Source organism: Microcaecilia unicolor, chromosome 1 (assembly GCF_901765095.1).
Source record: "Microcaecilia unicolor chromosome 1, aMicUni1.1, whole genome shotgun sequence".
Taxonomy (NCBI): domain Eukaryota; kingdom Metazoa; phylum Chordata; class Amphibia; order Gymnophiona; family Siphonopidae; genus Microcaecilia; species Microcaecilia unicolor.
In genome coordinates, this window is record NC_044031.1 from 253,791,075 (window position 1) to 253,815,975 (window position 24,901).

Genomic DNA, 24,901 nt, shown 5'->3' on the forward strand with positions numbered 1-24,901 from the left:
AAACTTCTTGCTACTACTTTCGGTACAAGATAAAATGTACTTCCTGACAACTGTGGCTTGTCAGCTGTGACAAATATAACTGCGGCAAATATCAATAGATACCTGTGTCTGCATATTGTTTACCAGAACAGCATACTGAGGGCCACAATGGAGGACTTTGGGGGCCGCACGTTGGAAACCACTGATATATTGAATGAGAGGAAAGATGAAACAGTGGTGAAAGGCTCAAAATGGTAGAGACTATTATAAAGAACAAAATTACGTAATTCAAGCTTCCACGTTAGGAGTCACTGACCAGGAAAGGGATCTAGACGCCGTTGTTAATGATACGTTGAAACCCTCTGCTCAGTGTGCTGCAGCGGCTAAGAAAGCAAATAGAACGTTAGGTATTAGGAAAGGAATGGAAAACAAACGTGAGGACGTTATAATACCTTTGTATCGCTCCATGGTGCGACCGCACCTTGAATATTGTGTTCAATTCTGGTTGCTGCATCTCAAAAAAGATACAGTGTAATTAGAAAAGGTACAGAGAAGGGCAATGAAAATGATAAAGGGGATGGGAAGATTTCCCTATGACGAAAGGCTGAAGTGGCTAGATTTCTTCAGCTTGGAGAAAAGACGGCTCAGGGGAGGTATGATAGAGGTCTATAACATAATGAGTGGAGTGGAATGGGTAGACGTGAATCGCTTGTTTACTCTTTCCAAAAATACTAGGACTAGGGGGCATGCAATGAAGCTACAAAGTAGTAAATTTAAAACAAATGGGAGAAAATATTTCCTCACTCAATGTGTGATTAAACTCTGGAATTTGTTGCCTGAGAATGCAGCAAAAGCCGTTAGTTTAGCGGGGTTTAAAAAAAAGGTTTGGATGGATTCCTAAAGGAAAAGTCCATAGACCATTATTAAAATGGACTTGGGGAAAATCCACTGCTTATCTCTAGGATAAGCAGCATAAAATGTATTGTACTGTTTTGGGATCTTGCTATGTATTTGTGACTTGGATTGGCCCCTGTTAGAAACAGGATGCTGGGCTTGATGGACCTTCGGTCTGTCCCAGTATATATACGCAGGCATGAATTAATGAGACAAAGCCAATATGAAATTAGTCAAGGGAAATCTTGCCTCATCAATCTGCTACATTTCTTTGAAGGGGTGAAAAATATGTGGATAAAGGTGAGCCAATTAATATTATATATCTGGATAAAGTACCTTATGAACGCCTCCTGAGGATATTAGAAAGTCATGGGATAGAAGGCAGTGTCCTATGTGGATTAAGAACTGGTTAAAAGACAGAAAACAGAGAGCAGGGTTAAATGGTCAATGTTCTTAATGAAGAAGGGTAACTAATGGGGTGACCCGGGAGTCTGTGCTGGGACCGCTGCTTTTTAACATATTTATAAAAGCTCTAGAAATGGAAATAACTAGTGAGGTAATTACATTTGCAGATGAAACAAAGTTATTCAAAGTTGTTAAATCACAAGAGGATTGTGAAAAATTGCAAGAGGACCCTATGATACTGTGAGACTCAGCATCCAAATGGCATACTGCATTTAATGTAAGTGCAAAGTGACGCATGTAGGAAAGAGGAATCCAAACTACAGCTATGCAAGGTTCCACATTAGGGGCCCCTTTTACAAAGCGTCGGAAAGCCCAATGCAGGCTTACCACTCGCTAAAAAGGAACTACTGCCGGGCTACCGCAGTAGTCCGGCAGTAGTTCCCACCCCTAGTGCCGTCATATCCGCTGCTAAAAAAAAATATTAATTTTTGTAGTGCGTGTGTACCTGGCGATAACTCAGCAGTGCCACGTGCTGCCTGGTTATAGCCGGGTTAGAGCAGGAGGTCTTACTGCCACCTCAATAGGTGACAGTAAGGGCTCCCCCCCCCCCCCCACAAAGAAATGGTCGCGCAGGCCATTTCTTTAAAAAAATAAAGACTTCCCTTTAACCCGTTGCTGTAAAAGGAGGCTTCAGCGCACGTCAAAAACACGTACTGATGCCAGTACAGGCCCCCTTTTGCTGCAGCTTGGTAAAAAGGGCCCTAGGAGTCATGACCCATGAAAAGGATTTAGATATTATTGTTGACTCACTGAAATCTTCTGCTCAGTGTGCAATTGTGGCTAAGAACGCAAATAGGAATTAGTAAGAAAGGAATGGAGAACAAAACTGAGAATATTATAAGTCTTTGCATAATCTGTGGTGTGACCACGCCTCGAACACTGTGTGCCATTCTGGTCACTGCATCTCAAAAAAGATATCGTGAAATTAGAAAAGATACAGAGAAGGGTGACGAATATGATAAACGGAATGGGATGACTTCCCTATGAGGAAAGGCTAAAGAGGCTAGCTTTTGAGCTTGGAGAAGAAATGACTGGGGGGAGATATGATAAAAGTCTATAAAATGCTGATTGGATGTGTTTGATTTATTCTTACTGTACACTGCCTTGAGTGAATTCCTTCAAAAAAGTAGTAAATAAATGCTAATAAATAAATAAATGCGTGGGCTTGCCTTCTGCTAGCAGGCAGAAACTGAGAACCACTAATAACATCATTGTTTACATATCCTGTGCAGTCACTCACTGGCTAGTATTTTGATAAAGTAGAAAGTATCAGCATTCTCCCCACACAACCCAGTAACAAGAAGCAACCAAAACTAAAGTTCAAACTAAACCAAGACCAAACCAACAAACGAAGAGGACTACCCTCAGTGCAGCACTTGCAGCCTGCTAAATTCAAATTCTTCCTTAATTTTATGCTTCTAACAGAATGGCTCTGGACTGGAGGACTAAAGCATGCTAGTTTTCTTTCCTTTAGTCCTCCAGACCAGTCCAGATGCATGGGAAATACCAAAGCAGCTATCTTTAAGAGAAGGGTTAACTGGCCAGTCCTCAAAATCCAAGAACCAAAAGCTGCATCTTCCAATGCCTGGACATCCAATTTAAGGATGTAAGGATGTCCAAGTGGCTACTCTGCAAATCTCCTGGGGGAGTATAAGGCTGTGCTCTGCCCAAAGCTGTCCTCTTGTAGAATGCACCTTTTAGGTTTTCAAAGGTTTTATCGTCTGACTTTAAAGAACATGAAAACGATAGGAAAAAAAAAAGTAGGAATCTTGTCTGGTTTATTATCAGAACCCCTAATCAATTGGTATTACTATGGAATAATTTACTGTATTAAAAATGGAGGAGCAAGCTGAGACAGACTACGGTTTAAAATAAATCCGCTCTTGATAATTTAGCACTGAGGTAACTGGATGACCCTTAAATTTGGTGTGTGGATAAACCAACTCCTTAATCCAATGAACAACAGTTGCCCAGACCGAATCACAACATAAGAACAACTGATGTTCTGTATAAATGGAGATATGCAAGTACACCTCTGTCAAATCCAGTGATGAAAGGAACTCCTTGTGCTGGACATTAACATTTCCACATGAAACCTTGGAATTCTCAATGCCTTCTTGAGTCATTTGATATCCAAGATGGACTGAAAGGTCTTTTCAATTCTGGGCACTACAAAATAGATGGCATGCCAACTCAATCCCTGTTCTTCTGAAGAAATCAGGAGCACTGCCTATAGGCAGATCATCCTTTCTAGAGCTGTCTTGGCTGCCTTCACAAGGACTGAAAAGGAGATTTCAAGGAAACTTCAGGAAGAGAACAAGTAAACTCAAGCATCGAACCATCCCAAATATCATCAAGAACCTACTGATCCAAGGTTAATTGGGCTCAACTTTGGTAAAACTGCCTTTAGCATACTCCCACCCAAGGAATGTGGCCCCCAAAGTCTCGTTTTGAGGACCTAACACATTCGGTGCCCCAGAAGAGTCCTACCATCCTCCTCTCCTGCTATCCCAAGATGGCTGACCCTATCAGGCCTGTATGTTCTGGATTCTTGGAAGCAGTCCCTAGCTGACTAAGTGTGCTGATCTACAGTGGTCCACAAGGAGACACAGCATCTTGGATTATGCCAAACTTCACCAATTTCTTCAGATCCTCTCCAAACAATAACTTTCCCTTAAAAGGTAACTTACTAAGCAATCCCTTAGAAGCCACATCAACTGCCCATCTCCTAAGCCATAGGAAACAGCATGCTGCCACCAGAAAGGCCATACCTTTGGCCAACATCTGAATAAGATCATAAAAGAATACCATCCACAAAGGCCATACCCTATAGGGCCTCTTCAGGTAAACTTTGATCCCTGGCCACTAAAACTCCAGACAGTTAGTGAGAGACTTCTTGTTCTGCCACTGGTATAGGATATAGGTGTGACATCAATCTTCCCACTAACAAACCCACATCCAGGGTGTCCCAGTCTGCTGATATCATGTCCTTGAAGGCTCAATCCACCAGGAAGGCCTGAATATGCTTCCTGATCACTTCTAGCAGAAGATCCTCTGACTTCACATACTCTGTCAGCTCCGAAGCTGAAATCCAGACCCCTGAAAGCACTTAGGCAATTAGGGAGGCCAAATCATCCTGATGAAAGATTCTAACTACAGCAGTACCTTCCCTCGACGGAACCTCTTACCTCTGGCAGCCACTCTTCTTGATCCCTGAAGCAGGTAATGTGTATTTCTGTGCCCATGCTCAAGGATTCTGCCAATGCTATTGTTACCCTCCCTGTTAACTGATCTTCCTAGAGCAACATATATTGAGGCTTCTTGGCCCCTAACAGGCCCTCCTTAAGAGGGGTCTGTGCTCCTGAGGGAGGACTAACCTAATGGTTAGAACAGCAATCTGAGAACTAGGGGAGCTTGGTTCACATCCATTTGTGACTCCTTATGATTTTGGACAATTCACTTGACCCTTCATTGTATCAGGTACAAAATTAGATTGCAAGCCCTCCAAGGACAGAAAAATACCTACTGTACTTGAATGTAGCTTGTCTTGAGCTACAACTGAAAAAGTCATGAGTTAAATCCAAAATCCCCTTCATTGCATACCATGTTCCAGGCCCTTCATAGCATCTTATGGATTCCTGTTCTACCACCTTCCTCCTCCTCCAGCTCAGTAATGGTAGCATTTCCCACCAAATTGATTCTTCCATACCCACAGGCCTCTCACCTACACTAGACCCATATGAAACTTTACCAACTGTGGCTAACTGCCACTAGTTGTACCTCCCAAAAACAGCACTGGTGCTCTACCACACAAACTCGCTGCTGCCAAATCTTCAGGCACTGCTGCCACCAATACTGGCCTTAGCCATAATGCACAAAAGGTGCTCTGAGAAAGTCAACCATCTCTCCTCTTTTGAGTCTAGAGTTTATCTTCTCCTGTTCCTGAGGCTCTAAAGGTTCCTCTCTTAAAAGTGTGTGTGTGTGGAGGGGGGGGGGGGGGGGGGGGGGGGGGGGGGTTCGAGGGACACCAAACAAGAAATCCCAAAACTCCTATGGTGATGAGGGGAGGGAGGGACTCCACACAACCAAGTGTAGCACTTCTGGCCAAATGGGCAGGCCCAGCCAGACCTAGCTCTGGCAGCAAGCAAGAGCCTTGCCACTACAGCCTTCAGACCATCCTCCTCTCTTTAGCAGAGGGAAGCCAAATATCTAAATTAAAAAATGTCTCCACCCTGCCTACAGGACCAGTTACCGACTGCACAGGATGCCTCACCATTTACTGAAGACTGACAAATACTGGTTAGTGAGTGACTGAACAGGATGCTTAAATGTCATTCGTTAGTGGTTCTCAGTCTCCATCTGCTGGCAGGAGGCGGCAAATCCATGAGTCCTGATTGATCTGGAGGGACATTAAGAAAGTGTTTATTTTTAAAATTTTGTTTTCATAGCTGCAAGAAGTCCCCTTAGATCTAAAACAGGATATAGTCCTCCTCTATTTGTAGGAAATCAAGTAATACCTGAAATGGATGCCCCGATTCCTTTCCTGAAGTGGAACAGCTTCTATGGCACTTAACATCTCAAAGCAGCTGAACATAGGTTCAAAGTATTTGAGATGAAGACAGGGATATTTCTGGTTAAGTGACAGAAACCTGAGGTGGTATACAATTTTGTCAAGGCTAAGAGCCCAAGAAATTGGCTGTGATACCCAAATGAGGCAGAATGCATACTCTGTAAGGAAACTAGCTGTGATCACTGAGGATGGCTGGAAAGGGGATGGGATGGGATTTGATATACTGCCTTTTCTATGGTTACAATCAAAGCAGTTTACAAATTATATACAGGTACTTATTTGTACCTGGAGAAATGGAGGGTTAAGCAACTTTCCCAGCGTCACAAGGAGCTGAAGTGGGAATCGAACCCAGTTCCCCTGGTTCTCAGGCCACTGCACTAACCATTAGGCTGCTTTTGCTGTCCATGGTCCTGGTGCTGAAGTTTAGCAAAAAATTAAATGCCAATACCTATTAAATCAGGACTCCTTCACCTGGCAATGCACAGTACTGCCACTGAACTACAGGGCTGGCCCAAACTACCATCTTCTATTAGCACAAGTACCCCCATTTAAAATGGGTAATTTAACCATTTTCACTACTAAGAAAAATGTTTTAATTGAAGAAATGGGCTTTTCTAAAATTGCCTGGCCCATACACTGGTGAATGTATTTTTACCCACTGTATGGAGGAGGTGATCTTGGATTCAGGGTGGGAAACAGGTTTAGAACTACATACATACTTTTGAATTTTCAAAGTATGTGTGCAGTTTTACTCAGATAAAGGTAACCCCACATGGGACATTTTCCTAGGAAAATTTTCAAAGTGAATGTCTATGCACACATTTACTTTGAAAACCCTACAAAGTCTGCAGAGTGAAAAGTACATATGTACTTTTCATCAATGAAGTTGTAAAATTACTCCTGAAATATAAGACATTTATATATTTTTGCTGTTATGTTCATGTCTTCCTAATAAAAACAATTTAAATATAACATGTTTATATGTCTCCATGTAATTTACTGTACGGTGTTCTAGTCTTGGCAGCATAAAAATGCCCACATGGCAACTGCTTCGAACTGGAAATGCCAAGGACTAGTAGAGGAATGGGGGGAAAAAAAGAAATGTAGCTAAAAAACAGGCCTTGTGTAGTAAATATCACTTGAATTTCAAACTACCTGATTTTGTTGGTCAATATATGCTCAGTTTACAGTCCCCCTTATAAACATTTTGAACTTGTACAGTGAATAGACTATAAGTGACATGATTTAACTGAATTTGTCTAAGAAATGGGTGTAGTCATTAAGCTGCATCTGCTCTGTTAAGGAACTTTTTACTGATCTTACAGTTCTGCAGAAAAGTCATGCTCACCTACTTATCCCATCAACATGATCTGCAGTGATAGTCAACATCAGCAAATATCAGAAAGAGATACAGGGGCAATTCTATAAAGTGAGTGATAAAAATTACATGCCAAATAAGTGCATAAATAATATAGCAAAATTATGCTTAAGTGCTATATTGGTAAACATGCGCAGATTTACCATCTTACATTAACACATATTTGACAGATGGGTGCCAAGTGTGGGCAGGGCTCAAAATTAGACAAATAACTTGTAGAATGCTACAATTTATCTATCTACACCATTTAGGTATGAGCACTTACATCCGCTCTATGGCTAGCCTAAGTGCTTGCGCTTAAATTATAGGAGTGTATTTCACCTGTTATGCTAGTATTTTATAAAGGAAATTAGGTGTCTATATATAGCTACAGCGTTATAGAATTAACTTCTCCCTCTTCTTCCATGGCTGTGGGCATCCTCCCCAGAATTTTCTCTAGGCTTTTCCTGGAGAGAAGCCTGGGAAGGACAGCCACAGCACAGATTGGGCTGAGAACCCTGGGGCACAGACCCCTAAGCAAGAGCCAAACACTGGCCACAGTATATGGCACAGAAGCCCATTTTAAATTCATAATTACATTTTTTTCATTACCACTCAAACCATGACATACACCACTTTAGTGCATTGGACTCCTGATTCAGGTACCTTTGCAGAAACACGGCTGTGTCTAATAGTGCTTCTCCATCTGCAAGTGTTGACTGTCTGTGACTTTTACCTTCGGTTTACAGCAAACAGAAGTGTTTATGATCATCTTTGGACTCATATTTTAATCACTTATTTATTGCTCAAACTGTTAAGTTTACGTAGTGGTGAGTCAACCTAATGACAAATGTAACAATTCCAAGACTTGTGGGTCATGCATACCTGCAGCTCTTCTAAGAAGGGAATCTCGTGGAATAACTACTGGCTCACTCTCTTCAAGATCACTTTCAGATTCTGCATCATCATCTGACCATGGATTTCGCTTTTTCACTTTCTTTCCAGAAGACTTGGAAGACTGTGGTGTTCTTCTTACTCGGGTCCCTAATCAAGATACATTATTTAGAAATGGAAAGAGGACCAACAGTTTACATGTAACATCTTGGAAGAAAAGTTTCCTATACCATTTCAAGTGAAAACTTCAGGGTTAATCACTTTCATAACCACTTAATTCTCAAACAAATACAGTTTAAAGGGCACATAAAATTCAGAGGTGCCAAGCTAGAAATGTTCAAATATTTAATATGGGTGCACTATTTAACATTATACAAGTAAACAGAAAAAAAAAATTTTTTTTCAGCTTTCCGAACTCTTCTTGGTCCTGTACACACCTTGATGCTTTTTAACCACCAATAGAGTCTATTAAGGAGTTGCCATTAAAGCATTCTGATCTCCATCCAGGTTATGTAGGGGCCAAGGCAGCATATGTTTATTTAGGGCCTCTTTTACAAAGCCACACGGTAAATGAGAGGAAGCCCATTCAATTCCTATGGGCTTCCTCTCATTTGCCACATGGAAATCGCTAGTGAGACTTTGTAGAAGAGGCCCTTAGTGACAGAGGGCATGGTTGAGAGTTCAAAAAATTACGACTGAGCTTTTTCTACTTTGCGAACTCTAAAGTTGAAATTTTCTACAGTGGTATGCAGTGATAAAGTACACTATACACTCTAAATGAAGAAGAAATACATTCTCTCAGATTTGGAGTTTTATATTCTCTTTCGTTCTCTACATAGATAAAGAGATATCTATCTATACACTTACACACATATCTAGCTAGCATATAAAACTCAAAATCTGAGAAGTGTACATTAAAGTGTACAGCGTATTTTCAGAGTGCATATCGTTGCTGAACATTTCAACTTTTTTGAGTTGGCAAAGTAGAAAATCCTCCGTCATTTTAACTAAATTAACTTGTTTAGTTTCTCAGCGAGAAAACATAAGAAATGCAAATCTTTATTTGACCAAATAGTACACTTAGCCCTGCATCCTATCTCTAACAGTGGTCAATTTGGGTTACTTGAATGTACCCACTAGATCCTAATAAGGAGATCCACTATATGCTGATCATTCACAGAATTAAGAGGTTAACAGTTCACACATTCCACAAACTGAATATCTAAATCTGCTACAGTTAAGTCTTAAGGAGTACTTTCTAGCCTTAGTACTACTGGAAATGGTAAAACCAAGTTACTTACCTTTAGCAGGTGTTCTCAGTAGACAGCAAAGGGTACACTACTGACAATACCTGCATATGAAGCTACTCCAGTTTAATGATGCTAAAATCTTTTAATCATTGTTTATCAGATTGGAAGACTAGGCAAAAGCTATACAAAATGTGTGTCAAAATATTGCTGGAAAAAATGAGAACCAATGCAGCAACAAAGTGCAGAATCTGAAGCCCTGATTTTTGAGACAGACTTAGATTTTGTTGCTATCACGAAGACATGGTTAAATGACTCCCAATGAAGCCATACCATACTATAATCATTTTTAGGAAGGATAGTGCTGGCCAAAAAGGTAGAGTAGCAGGACTGTATGTGAAAAACAATATAAAAGCAGCTGTAATTCAGGGCAACTGGGATAAAGAGGAAACAGGATCATCTTGGAGATAGAAGATGGAATCTTTATTCACTTGGTGTCATCTACAGAACTTGATACAAACGGAAAATCTGGACAAAGATCTCCAAAGGCTGGAAATGAAAAGCGAGGTGGTGTTGCTGGAAGAATTCAACCTGCTGGATGCAGATTGGAGAGCTCCAACTGCAGAATCGCAAAGAAGTAGAGAAATAATGGATGCCTTTCAAACTGCTTTCCTCAGGCAAACGGTGACAGAACCCACCAAAAAAGGGGTGATGCTGAACTCATGCTCACAAATGGGGAAATGTGTCTAATGCCCGGGTGGGTGCCCCCCTGGGCAGTGCAGCAAAGTTACTTACCTGAAGCAAGTATTATCTGAGGACTCAGGACAATCATTCTCACGTGTGAGCGACGTCATCCACAGAGCACAGTGTGGAACTGCAGCCCAGCATACTATTTCTTTAAGGCAGTGCTCCCACTACACATGCGTGTGTTCCTTCAAGCCTAACTTGCAAGTGAAGGAACAGCAATACAATAACATAGCTAACCTGGATTGGCCAACTGTTGGAAGCAGGATACTGGGATAGATGGATGATTGGTCTGACCCAGTATGGTTATTCTTAACAACTAAATACAACTCTTAGGGGAGGTGGAATGGTATTTGAAAATAATTGGCATGCTGTCCTCAAAAAAATACCTGCTACAGTAAAGCAATTTCACTTCCTCCGAGGACAAGCAGGCCATACAACTCTCACATGTGGAAATCCCTAGCTAACAAGCTAACCGAAAAGAACAAGGAAAACAGAGACTCGCAACGACTAGTCCAAGAAAATCAATTAACTTGAAAACATATATACACTGTTGTGAAGGTGCAGCCTGGAAAAGAATAAAACACACCTAGGAAGGTGGAGCTGTATTTCAGACCCCAAATAAATTCTTCAGGACTGTCTGAACAAACCAGCTGTCGCAGTGAGTGTTCTGCTCAAGGCAGTAGTGGGATGTGAATGGGTGGACTGAAGACCATGTTCAAGCTTTGCAAAGCTCTTCAATGTAGCCTGAACTCAAGTGGACCATTGACACAGCCATAGCTCTCATATTGTGAGCCTTGACATGACCCTCTAGAGTCAGCCCAGCCTGAGCACAAGTAAAAGAAATGCAGTCTGCCAGCCAATTAGAAAGAAAAAGTACGTTTAAACACACTTTACCAATTGGGTTGCTATTGGTAAACACACTTTTCTTTTGATCCCCATCTTGTTGGGATCAAAAGAAAGAAAAAGATGAATAGATTGTTTTAGGGCCTAGTCCGCGCCAGGTAAAAGGCCACTGCTCGCTTGCATTCCAAGATGTACAGCGAGCTTTAACCAGGATACGCATTAGGCTTGGGAAAGAATGTTGGCAGGATGACGGACTGATTCAGCTGGATCTCCGACACCACCTTAGAAAGGAAAATAAGAATGTGGAGAACTACTCTGTTTTGATTAATTTTGTGTAAGGTAGTTCCAACTACTAGGATCTGAAGCTCACTGACTCTGTGAGCTAAAGTAACTGCCACCAAAAATAAGACCTTCCAGATCAAGTACTTCAGAGGACAGGAATCTAGTTGTTGAAAAGGAGCTTTCATCAGCTGGGTAAGGACAAAGTTGACATGACACAGGAGGAGATTTGACAGAGTGGTTCTGTCAAAAGCAAACCCCCTAAGAAGTAAACTAAAGGCTTTACAGAGATGGGCTTACCTTCTACATGAGAATGATAACCACTAATTGCACTAAAGTGAACCCTCATAAAGTCGGTCTTGAGACCAGACTCTGAGAGCTGTAGAAGGTATTTAAGCAGGTTCTTTGTAGGGTAAGAGAGAGGATCTAGGGCCTCCTCCACATGAAATAATAACATCTCTTAGTAGAACCCTTTCTGGAAGTCAGCAACACCTTGGAGATATACTCTGGGAGACTCAAGGAAGCGAATTCTATGTTCTCAACACCCAGGCTGTAAGGGCCAGAGAATGAAGACTGGGATGTAGAAGAGACCCTTCATTCTGTATGATGAGGATCAGATACGGTCCAGTCTCCATGGTTCTTTGTAAGATAACTCCAGAAGAAGTGGGAACCACATCTGCCTGGGCCAATACAGGGTGATCAAAATCATGGTTCCCCGGTCTTGACTTTCAATAAAGTCTTTTCTACGAGCAGAATGGGACCCTTCCCCCCCAATGCAGGAGGAAAGCATTCAATGCTAGTCAGTCGTGTGACCTGAGCCTGGCCTGAAGCAGTACTGAGGGACCTTGCAATTGTAACGAGTGGCAAAGAGATACACTGGAATGCCCCACTCTCGGAAAGTCTCCTGCACCACCACTGATGAGAGACCACTCATGAGGCTGCACTACCCTGCTCAGTCTGTTGGCCAGGTTGTTGAATTTCCCAGCCAGATATGTGATTCTGAGATGTATCCTGTACTGGACAGTGCAGCTGAATATTCTGACTGCATCCAAACACAGAGTATGATCCTGTACTCCCCTGTACCTTCAGAGTACATTCACATGGATCTTCCACCACCCCCATCCCGCTCTCTGTTGGAGTTCCTCAGGGATCAGTCCTTGGACCCCTTCTTTTTTCAATCTACACCTCTTCCTTGGGCTCGTTGATCTCATCTCATGGTTTCAAATATCATCTTTATGCTGACGACACCCAGCTTTCTCTCTCCACACCAGACATCACTGCAGAAACCCAGGCCAAAGTATCGGCCTGCTTATCCAACATTGCTGCATGGATGTCCAACCGCCACCTGAAACTGAACATGGCCAAAACCGAGCTTATTGTCTTTCCACCCAAACCCACTTCTCCTCTCCCTCCACTCTCTATTTCAGTCAATAACACCCTCATCCTCCCCGTCTCATCTGCCCGCAACCTCAGAGTCATCTTCGACTCCTCCCTCTCCTTCTCTGCGCATATCCAGCAGACAGCCAAGACCTGTCGCTTCTTTCTCTATAACATCAGCAAAATTTGCCCTTTCCTCTCTGAGCACACCACCCGAACTCTCATCCACTCTCTCATTACCTCTCGCCTTGACTACTGAAACCTACTCCTCACTGGCCTCCCACTTAACCATCTATCCCCCTTCAATCCGTTCAGAACTCTGCTGCGCGTCTAATCTTCCGCCTAGACCGATATGCTCATATCACCCCTCTCCTCAAGTCACTTCACTGGCTTCCGATCAGATACCGCATACAGTTCAAGCTTCTCTTACTAACCTACAAATGCACTCAATCTGCAGCCCCTCATTACCTCTCTACCCTCATCTCCCCTTACACCCCTACCAGAAACCTCCGCTCACAGGACAAATCCCTCCTCTCAGTACCCTTTTCCACCACTGCCAACTCCATGCTCCGCCCTTTCTGCCTCGCCTCACCCTATGCTTGGAATAAACTTTCTGAGTCCATACGCCAAGCCCTCACCCTGCCCATCAAAGCCCACCTCTTCAATGTCGCTTTTGGCACCTAACCATTATACCCCTATTCAAGAAATCTAGACTGCCCCAAATTGATTGACTGCACATTTTGTCCTTTAGATTGTAAGCTCCTTTGAGCAGGGACTGTCCTTCTTTGTGAAATTGTACAGCGCTGCGTAACCCTGGTAGCGCTTTAGAAATGTTAAGTAGTAGTAGTAGTTTGCTGATAGAGCTCCAGGTTGATCAGTAAACCCATTTCCAGAGCTAACCATGAACTTTAAAATGTGAAGCCCATCCAAATGAACTCCCCACCCCAGACTGGATTTATCCATCATCAGCACCTTCTGGGGCTGATAAATTTGAAATGGTAGTCCCAAGTTCAAATTGGATCAAATCGTCCACCAGAGGAGGGATTGAGCCAGCTCTGGGGTTACTCAGATAACATCCACTAGGATCCCCATGGCCTGAGACCATTGAGAAGCTAGGGTCCACTGGGCAGATCTCAAATGGAGAAGTGTCATGAGAGTGACATATCTAGTAGAGGCCATGTGGCTCAACAACCTCAACATCTACAGATCCGTGACCTGCTGGCTGCTGCAAACCTGAGTGGCAATTAGAGTGTATGTCCATGCCTAAGGGAGAAAGGCCCACACTTGAACTGTGTCTAGCAGGGCTTCTATGGACTCCAATTGCTGAACTGGTAAATAAATGGAACTTGGAGTAGTTGATAACGAACCCTGGTAGCTGCAGCACCCAAATAGTCCTCTGCACAGACTCCTAAGCACCCCTCCTTTGATGTGCTCTTCACCAACCAATCATCCAGTTAGAGAAACACATGGACACCTAAGTCTGTGCAGCGATGCTGTGATTACTGTGAGACATTCAGTAAATACCCTGAGAGCTGACGCAAGGCAAAACAGCATAACACAGCACTGAAAGTGATGTGTCCCCAGCCAAAATCTGAGATACTTCCAGATACTTACAAGTCAGAGAAAGCAACTGCAGGCATCCTTTAAATCCAGAGAGCATAGCCAATCTTGTTCCTGAATCACTGGGAGAAGGGAGCCTAGAGAAACTGTAGGAGCAAAACAAAGATATATGGGATTATAATGCATGGCACTATCCAGCATTAATAACCTGCTTTCAAAAATCCAGGCTCAAGCTAATTCCACTTTTCAATGCAAAGCCTATTATTTGCTGAAGCTGCGACCTTGCCAGAACAGCCAAGGCCTCTTGGAATTACCCTTGAAGCCAGATAGACGCTATGGCTAGCAGAATTGCACATTGTTTATGAAATCCTGGTCCTTTGTGTCATTGTCCTACCGTGACTGCTCCTGGTCCAGCACACTTTTCTCTGGTTCCACTAGTCACAGACCTGATAAGGTGCTGACCCCACTCTGTGGATTCTCAGAGGCAGCATCCTAACACACCCACACACGCTCTTCCCTTGGGGAGTGTGTGCATGCTGCAGGCCACGGGATTGGAGCTGACAGCGGAAGGTCAGAGAGGTGTGTCTGGACGTAGTCGGGGAAGAGCATTTTTAAGGAAGCTCAGCCCCGATTCCAGTGTCTTCTCAACATTTTTGCCTTGTTTCAGGCAGCCTTGGTTCCTGAAGCCTTGTTCCTATCAGCCCTGCTCCTGCGAACCCTGTTCCAGAGGGCCTTGCTCCTGTTCCTGGTTCCTGCCAGAGCTGTGTTCCTGGTTCCTGCTCCAATTAAATCCTGTTCCTGGTTCCAGTCGAGTCCTGTTCCTAGCTCCTGTTTAGCTAAGCTTTGTTCTTGGTTCCTGCTCAAGCTGAGTCCTGATCATGGTTCCAGCTAAAGCCAAGCATTGCTCCTGGTTCCTGCCTAAGCCCTGTTTCTGGCTCCTGATGTAGTCTCCCTCCTGAGCTCCTACCTGGCCTAGCCCCAGAGATCTAGCCATACCAGCTTCCTGCTCTCGTTTCTCTAGGTGGACTTGGGGTGATATGTCTGCCATAGACAGCCCTTTGACTGTGGTCCAAGAGCTTACTAACCTGAAAGCTGTTGCTTGCGAAGACCATGAGATTGACAGAATCACCAGCCTTACAGCTGCTACAACAGCTTGCTCTCCAACTACAGCAACTCTCTGGAGCCATACAAACTCTGACACATCGCATGGACACTCTTCAAGGACTAGACGTAGCACTAGAAACAGTCGTTCCTCCGGCTGCTGAGCCTGGATCGACTGTTTCCCAAGGACGTGTAGGGATTCGTGCCACCCCACCTCCTTGCTTCGATGGAAACACTAAGACTTGCCAGGTATTCCTAAATCAGTGCCAAATCATTTTCGAATTACAGGCCAGAGACGTTGTGTCAGATAGAACCAAGGTGGCCTCTCTCATTTCCCTCCTTACTAGTCTTGTGCTGGCCCGGGCTTCTCCTATTTGGGAGAAAAATGACCCCACACTGAACGACCTGTCGGAGTTCCTAATCCACTTTTGGATGATTTTTGAAGAGCCAGGTAAGGCCACGTCAGCGGCCACAGAACTGCTGACTCTACAGCAGGGCTCCCAGACCAAAACAGACTGCACCATTCGCCTCCATACCCTGATGTCAGAACTGGAATGGAACAATGAAAGAAAGGGGTGTCCTCTTCCATTAAAGATAAACTGGCTGGGTGTGAACTCCCCACGAACTTGGATGACAGAATTCTCTTATGCACATGAGTGGATATTCATTTCTGGGAACAAGCCCTGGAGCATCAAGCCAGCCACAGACCTGTTTGCTTGGCCCCTACATTCCTATTGTAGAAATATGGTACAGCCAGAGACCCCACCTGGAAGAGTGGGAGGTCAAACCTTAGAGCTCAGGCTATTAGAAACTCTGGCCAAGTCAAAAATCTGATGGCTAGTATGGCTAGGAGCTTGCTGGAAAAGCATGGCTTAGTTTTTAGCCCGGATTGAGGCCTAAATAATACAAATTGGAAAAGTTTGGTCAAGAAATCTAAAAACAAAATGGAACCTGTAGCTACCAAATGGATTCCCTTATTTCTGTATCTGAGTTAGAAAAAACTTGTTTTTCTGAAGATAATGCCAGGTGCAAGAAAATAGGGAAGTAAAATAGGGAAGTAACAGTTGCGATAAAGGAGGGGCTCTTTCCTGAGAGCATCTTGTGGTTAGCTAAGAAAAGTGGTAAACAACTTTAACATGGGAGCCAATGTAGACCCATTAAGTTGAATGGAAGGAACAGGGTATAAAAGGAGCAGCAAATCTGGGTGGGGTGAGAGAAGTTCCAGATGCCATCCAGAGATGCTGCCAGCCAGAGCTGAAATCAGATTGATGTTCCCGATTGCCTTGTATTGCCTTGGTAAGAAATAAAAATATATCTTTGCAATCTATCTTTCCTATCTCTTTCTTATACAATATTTGAAGTGGTAATTAATCTCTGGGGTAGAAATGGGTATAGGCAGGTGCTTATATTTTCCTCCACCAACACAAGAGTCTGATGGTCATTGATAGCCTTTAGATGGATAGGATCAGCCTTCTTGGAAACCTCTCTGGTACGTGGCCAGCTAGGCAAACTACCAGAAGGGATCCATGGGGAATTTACCCCTAATAAATTCACTATGCAAATCCATGACATTCTCCGCACACTCTTCTCCTTCTAGAAATAACGAGAAGCCCATGCAAGTGGCTCTGATGGGGCAATCGGACCATGAACAAAAATAGAGAAGGGCACAGAATTTGTGCCTATATTGCGACAAGAAAAGACAATAGAGTGGAGGAGTGGCCTAGTGGTTAGGGTGGTGGACTTTGGTCCTGGGGAACTGAGGAACCGAGTTCGATTCCCACTCCAGGCACAGGCAGCTCCTTGTGACATTTAACCCTCCATTGCCCCATGTAAGCCGCATTGAGCCTGCCATGAGTGGGAAAGCGCGGGGTACAAATATAACAAAAAAAAAAAAAATATGCCTGCTGATGCCCAAAGAAGCTGGGAAACGCAGGCCTAATCCTGGCTGGGGAGGCAGGACTAGGACCTTTATCATGAATACCTCCACTCAACTACTAGTTCCAGTCACTACTGACTTGGAACCCGAATTTTTTCACTGAGGCACTGATAGACTCCGGAGCAGGTGGTAACTTTATTGATGGGGCCTTGGTTTGTCATTACTACATCCCCACAAAGAAGCTACCTCCACATCTTCCAGTATCCTCGGTCTATGGGTAGATCCAGGGGATGCTCGAGACCAAAACCCTCCTGGCTCTGTCTTCGGGTTGGGACACTAAACAGAGAAGCCATATCTCTATATGTCTATATGTTATACAGTCAGCCATGAAACCCGTCATCCTGGGGTCTGGGTCTCCCCTGGCTACAACGGCACAATCCCCAGATCGACTGTACACAAGGTCTATTAACTGCTTTGTGTGCCCCGTGTAGAAGATGCTGTTTGGACTCGGTCACGCTTCCCAAACCAGTGGCTCTCCACACACTAGAGGTCGACCAATCCTTATCATGGATCTATCAAGACTTTGTAGGTATCTTCTCCAAGCAACGGAAGGAGACTCTTCCACTCCATTGGAATAATGATTGCCCCATTGAACTTCTGCCTAGGACAATGCCTCCCAGGGGCAGGGTTTACTCGCTCTCGTGTCCAGAGACCGAATCTATGTCTGCATATATCAAAGACAACCTGCAATGGTGGTTTATACAGCCCTCCAAGTTTCCGGCTGGAGCTGCATTTTTCTTTGTGGGCAAGAAGGATGGGGAACTGCGCCTGTACATCGACTACCGTGGCCTAAATGCTATAACTGTAAAGAACACATATCCTCTACCACTCATCTCCAAATTGTTCGATTGACTTCAGGGGGCCTGTATCTTCACCAAATTATATCTGCGAGGCGAATAAACCCTCATCCACATCAGGGAAGGAGATGAGTTGGAAAACTGCCTTTAACACATGGGACAGACACTATGAGTATCTGGGTCATGTCTTTGGCCTTGCAAATGCTCCTTCCAGAATTTCATTAATGACATCTTTCAGGATCTGCTGAACAAGCGTGTACTCATTTATCTGGATGACATCCTGATCTTTTCCCGATACCTGGAACAGCACAGATGGCATGTCACCTACAGCAAAACCAACTAAATGCCAAATTGCAGAAATATGTTTTCGAATGCATCGAGCTGCCATTCCTGGGGTACATTATTTTGGACCTGGGGCTGCAAATGGACCCAGCTATCTGCTATTCTCGAGTGGCCCCAGCCAGTGAGTCACCGTGCCCTCCAAAGGTTCTTGGGCTTCACCAATTATCATCGGCAATTCATCTTGAATTACTCTACCATTGCAGCGCCTCTGACTGCCCTTACCCGGAAGGAGGCAAACCACCAGGATTGGTCACCTGAGGCTACAGATCCAGTTGACCGCCTTAAGCAGGCCTTTACTACTGCTCAGAACCTTCAGCATCTGGATCCTGAGAAAAGGTTCTACGTTGAGATCAACATTGAATAAAGGCTGTTCTCTTGATTGCACATCGCTTGATGTGCTTTCCACCCCCTTCTGTTTGTTGCTTTGTTTTGTGGAGTTTTGTACTTCCCATCCTTGTTAGTAATTTTAGAAAGCAATTTCCATGACCAAGTGTGTTTTACGTGTGAAAAAAAGTTGTAATAAATCACTTGGGTGAAAATGTGAGTACAAGTATACAATCCAGCAAGAGTACGCACACTTTTATCCAGAACATGCATGAACATTCTTGGGGTGTAGTTTGAGCAGAGTAGGGGTGGGTTTCCAACATTCACGTGTACTTTGTAAAATATGTCCATCCCCCCCTATCCTCAGGGGCAGGGGAGAGATGAGCATGGATGCGAAGGGGGAGGGGAGAAGAGGGCGGGCCAGGCCAACTGAGACGATGGGAGCGAGAGGAGAGAGGAGCATGGATGCGAGGTGGGGGGGTCATGGAAGGGAGAGAGGGGAATTGCTGGATAGGGATTAATGGAGGGTGACAGAGGAGCATGGATGGGAGGGGCAGGGCTCAGGGAGAGAGGGGAATTGCTAGATAGGGAATTAGGGATGAATGGAGGGCACAGAGGAGCATGGATGGGAGGGCAGGGCTCAGGGAGAGAGGGGAATTGCTGGAAAGGGATGAAATGGAGGGGGCAGGGGACAGAGGAGCATGGATGGCATGGATTGGGAGGGCAGGGCTCAGGGAGAGAGGGGAATTGCTGGATAGGGATGAATGGAGGGGACAGATGGGCATGGATGGATATGGATTGCAGGGCAGGGCTCAGGGAGAGAGGGGAATTGCTGGATAGGGATGAATGGAGGGGGCAGGTGACAGAGGAGCATGGATGGGCATGGATTGGGAGGGCAGGGCTCAGGGAGAGAGGGGAATTTCTGGATAGGGATGAATGGAGGGGGCAGGGGACAGAGGAGCATGGATGGGCATGGATTGGGAGGACAGGGCTCAGGGAGAGAGGAGAAATTGCTGGACATAGAGGGGAGGGAAAAGAGATGAAGGAGATGAAATGAGGGAAAAAGAAAAGAGAGGAGAAAAACTGCACATGGATGAAGAAAATAGGGAGAAGCTGAGGACCAGAAATGAAGAAGAAAAGGAGGAAAGGAAAGAAATAAATGGAAAGTGAAGCCCTGGAAACGGAGTTAAGAGGACAGATAGCAGCAGAATCAGATACTGGGGCCAGCATGATCAGAAAAAGAAAGTCACCATACAACAAAGGTAGAAAAAAAATCATTTTATTTTCATTTAGTGTTTGGGAATATGTCCACTTTGAGAATTTACATCTGCTATCTTATTTTGCAATGTATAGCAGTTTGTTTCTAAGAATAGTGCTGACCATTCCTGTCAGTGTGCAAGTGGTGAGCGTCATTTTCATGGGTGGGGGGGGGGGGGGGGGGGGGGGGTGGCACGCCCGCCACCAACTGATGGTCCTGCAGGGGGGTGCCAGAGACCCTAGCACAGCCCTGTTTGGAATGTGAGGACAGTGCCGCGCAGACCTTTACAGTCTTTGTCCTGCAAATGACAAGACGGATTCGGATAGGCTGTAGTGGGCTTTGACTGCAAATACAGTAGTTGGAACATAGGACAGAGCCGGGCGAATTTCTACAGTCTAAGTCCCAGAAACACCAAAGAAAAGACTATGATCAGTATATAATATTATGCTCATTGTTGATTTAATCTTGAATTGATAACAAATATGACTGTTGGGCAGACTGGATTGATCATTCAGGTCTTTATCTGTTGTAACTTACTATGTTACTCTGGAAGTATTGCATAATTACAATAATCATATAGAGACAGAGGGGCTGTGATCAGGCCCAAGGCAGTGAGACAGGACCAGTTATGAATATTTGTTCCAGATTTGTTCTTGCCTGCACATCAAAGTTACTGGGGGCTTTTTAATGGGACATTTTACTAAAAAATACAGCCACGGTGAAATAACCATTTGATTTTGAAAAAAAAAAATAACACAAGCAGTGTGTTACTAGAGCATACGTGAAAAAAGTGAAAAATTAAAATCCAGCCAAAAAGATCTTATTATGGCTTACTAAATGAAGTACCTGAAGGATAGCACGACAGTGACATGAAAATTGGGAGTTTTTGTTAAGTGGAAGAATTCTCTTCATTGTGTAGCAGGGTGCATTCTCAACGGCTCTGCAGAAGAGACTGATGCAGGAGAAATGGTGTGCATGTGTGATGAGGCTGCTCAACAGTTTCCAGGCTAAATTTGACCAGTAAGGACTTGCTATTCTGCTTGTTCTCAGAAAAAATAAGCATCAACTTCTGTTTTATCTATTGTCCTTTAGTTCTTTTAATGACACTTGAAATAGATACTTACTTTTCATTCAAGTATCTATAGTTGATAATGGACTTCAAATTATAATTCATGTAGAAAATTTCTTATGCCCTCTGGTGGCAAAGGAAGAACTGCATGCTAGCTTCCATTTCTCCCTTTTGTAATAAAGGTAACTACTAGTGTCCATCACATATTAGTATAAAAGTATCATTATTAATCTACTTTGGTGTTTCAAAATACACTTTAAATCTGTAATCTGTAATCAATTCACAGTAGAAAAATAAATTTGAAAGAACCAAATAAACTACAGGACTATGGATCTCCAAATCAAAACCGACATGTTTAGAATCATGAAATTCGAGATTATAAAAACCCAATCCTAACAAACTTCAATGTTTATTGCTGTGTAATGCACATACCAGGCTCCTTCTTTACCCGCTTGGGCTTTGGAGATTTCTGAACAGTTGTGTTTTGTGAGTCATCAGCTCCACCATCAGCTAGCATTCCACCAAATTCATCATCAAATTCCAATTTTATTCCAATAGAATCACTATCAACCTTCAATGTAAAAAAAAGTAAATGCATTGACAGAACTCAATACTTAATGCTAAATATAAAACATGTACAATACTAGAGAAATTTCAAAAATATATTAAATGATCTTTGATACATCTTAAGCTCCATGGGGGTCATTTTAAAAAGGACCTGAACATATAGAAGATCATTTTACATTCTGAAGTAAAATACAGTTGTATGCAAAAGGTTAGGCATCTGTGGTCAAATTCTCTTTGTTTCTCTGAATTCCACATGAACAGAAACTGACATAACCTCTACATTGTAAAAAAAAAAAAATTAAACATGTTGACTGGGCCATCCCAGTTTTGCGGAGTTATCTAGTAGTACGGAGATCCTGAATTCTCTACAGGGAGAACTGTTCCAGCAAATGGTAACGGAACAGGAGGGACCATACTTGAGTGGTTTCTGATGTTGATCATTGGATGCTGTGGGTTCAATAGAGTGGACCAAAGAACTTCCAGCAGCCAGGTGTAAACAACCAAAATTTTATTGACAAAGCACACAAATTGGAAAACCCAACACGAGGCTGTGTTTCAAGCAGAGAACTGTCTGTTTCAGGGGTCAAGTACTCTAAAAACAACAAAAAATGCATGATAATAAACAGTTATATACATATATACACAACAAATAGCTAAAAAAACAATTCTAAATAACAAAATAAAACTAGATACAATCATAACGCAAAGATACTTTCCTGTAGCAGGTATTCTCCGAGGACAGCAGGCCTTATATTCTCACATATGGGTAATGCGATCCTGCGCTGCCCAGTCCAGAGTTTATAACAACTAGTAAGAGCCTTGTGAGCATGAGACAAGCTTCAATGCACATGCGCAAGTACCTTCCCACCTGCCGCAAGAGCGCGGTTACCGCAGTACAATACTAAAGCATGAAAAAAGAAAGACAACAAAAAGAGACAACTCCAGGATAGGCAGGAGGGTTGTGAGAATATAAGGCCCACTGTCCTCGAGAATACCTGCTACAGGTAAGTATCTTAGCCTTCGCCAAGGACAAGCAGGCCTATCCTCACACATGGAAAATTCCTAGCATCCAGGTTCACTGAAAACCACCACCATTGGTCAATTGGGTCTCGCAACTGTGAGGACATTAAAGAAATTAACCTGAAACTAATACAACCAAGTGAGAATGCAACCTGTAACAGAAGAATACGAGCCTAGGGGGATGGAGTTGGATTCTAGACCCCAACAGATTCTGCAATACTATCTGTCCAAACCGACTGTTGCGTCTTTACATCGGATATCCTGCTCAAGGCAGTAGAGTGATGTGAGCATATGACTGAAGACCACGTTGCAGAACTGCAAATTTCTTCAATGGAGGCTGAACACAAGTGGGTTACCGATACAGCCATGGCTCTGACACTGGAACGTACCATTGGCAGAACTGGAAAGAAGCAGAGATCGTGGATGCCTGACAAGTGCCTTGCACAGACAACTGGCGACAGAACCCATGAGGGAAGGGTTAACGTTAGATCTAGTGCTCACAAATGGAGGCAGTGTTTCCAATGTCCGTGTGGGTGCCCACCTAAGTAATAGTGATCATCACGATATGGCTTGATGTAAGAGCAAAAGCGGAGTGCGGATGCACAAACACTCAAATTACTGGATTTCAGACGTACTGATTTTGGTTAAATGGGGGGAATATTTGAAGAAGGAGCTGACAGAAAGGTTAGGATTGAGAAGTAGAAGTGCAGTGGTCCAAGCTGAAAACTGCTATAAATATGGCAAACGATCTTTATGCAAAAAGTAAACAAAGAACAAGAGTAACAGGAAGCCTATATGGTTTCCAAACAAGTGGCTGAAAAAATAAGGCAAAAGAGGATTCATTCAAGAAATACAGAAGAATGCAAAGAGAAGATCACAGAAAAGATTACCAGATTAAGCTCAAGGAAGAAAGGGAAATACGGATAGCGAAAGCACAGGTGAAGAAAAAAATGGCTAAAGATGTAAAGAGAGGTGACAAGACCTTTCTTAGATATATTGGGGAAAGGACAAAAAAAATAGAAAATGAGAACAGCTATGTGGAGAGAGATGAAGATAAAGCAAATAATTCTCTTTGGTGTTCATCACTGAAGAAAATCCTGAAGGACCGCGTTTGGTGGCTGAGGAATAGAGTGGATATTACTCTGTTCAAGGAAGAAAACGTTATAAACAGCTTGAAAATCTGAAAGTGGACAAAGCTATTGGGCCGGGTGGGATATATCCCTGGATACTGAGGAGCTCAGAGAAGTTCTGGCGGGACCTCTGAAAGATTTATCTAATAGACGGGAGAGGTTCCAAGGGACTGTAGACGAACTGATGTGGTCCCTCTTCACAAAAGTGGTGAGAGGGAAGAAGTGGGAAATTACAGGCCAGTAAGCCTCACATTAGTGGTAGGAAAATAATGGAATCACTGCTAAAGGAAAGAACAGTTGACTTTCTAGAAGACAATGGGTTACAAGATCCAAGGCAACATGGCTTTACCAAGTAAAATCCTGCCAAACCACTATTTTTAGGCCTTATTAACAACTTTCGAAAAAATTTAAGAGGTTGTGTCAGCCTCCCTTCACTTAGGGACTCAATGAAATAAACATTTGGTAAGGAGTATCTAAACTTGTGCATACAACTGTAGGTTCTTATAGAAGTGCCTAAAACTACTACTACTACTAATTTCTGTAGCGCTACTAGATGTACACAGCATTGTATACATTATATGCAGGGTATTTTCTCTGTTCCTAAAGGGCTCACAAACTAAGTTTTAGTGTGTCAATCCTCAAGCATGATTGTGTAAAAATGAACATTCCAAAAATACGATGCATTTATCTCTTCTTCTTCTTCAAAAGGTCCCTTAATATAAAAACATGTGTCCACTTTACAAATCAGGCACAACATATGCCTATGTGCCTTTTCAGCCTAAGCACCCTGTGATAAAATGATCCTCCATAGCAGGGGTAGGCAACTCCGGTCCTCGAGAGCAGCAAGCAGGTCAGGTTTTCAGGATATCCACAATGAATATGCATGAGATAGATTTGCATACCATAGAGGCAGTGCTTGCAAATCTATCTCCTGCATATTCATTGTGGATATCCTGAAAACCTGACCTGCGGCTCTCGAGGACCGGAGTTGCCTACCCCTGCTCCATAGATACATCATTAAAAATTACTATTGGGTTGATCAACTTTTTTTCACAGTTTTACTTCACTTTTTACTATTGGTTGCTTTTGATATGTATTTTAGTAAGGCAATCAGAATAAGGCACCACATCAATGCAGTACATCCA

At 43.3% G+C, this 24,901-nt stretch overlaps 1 protein-coding gene across 1 annotated transcript in view; it reads right to left on the reverse strand.

Annotated features, from left to right (window-relative positions):
• TOP2B (DNA topoisomerase II beta) overlaps positions 1–24,901 on the reverse strand; it is a 507,457-nt gene that overhangs the window by 93,818 nt on the left and 388,738 nt on the right. Inside the window, 2 exon segments of the mRNA XM_030205679.1 lie at positions 8,151–8,309; positions 21,472–21,610. Of these exon segments, the coding sequence (XP_030061539.1) occupies positions 8,151–8,309; positions 21,472–21,610 (298 nt within the window).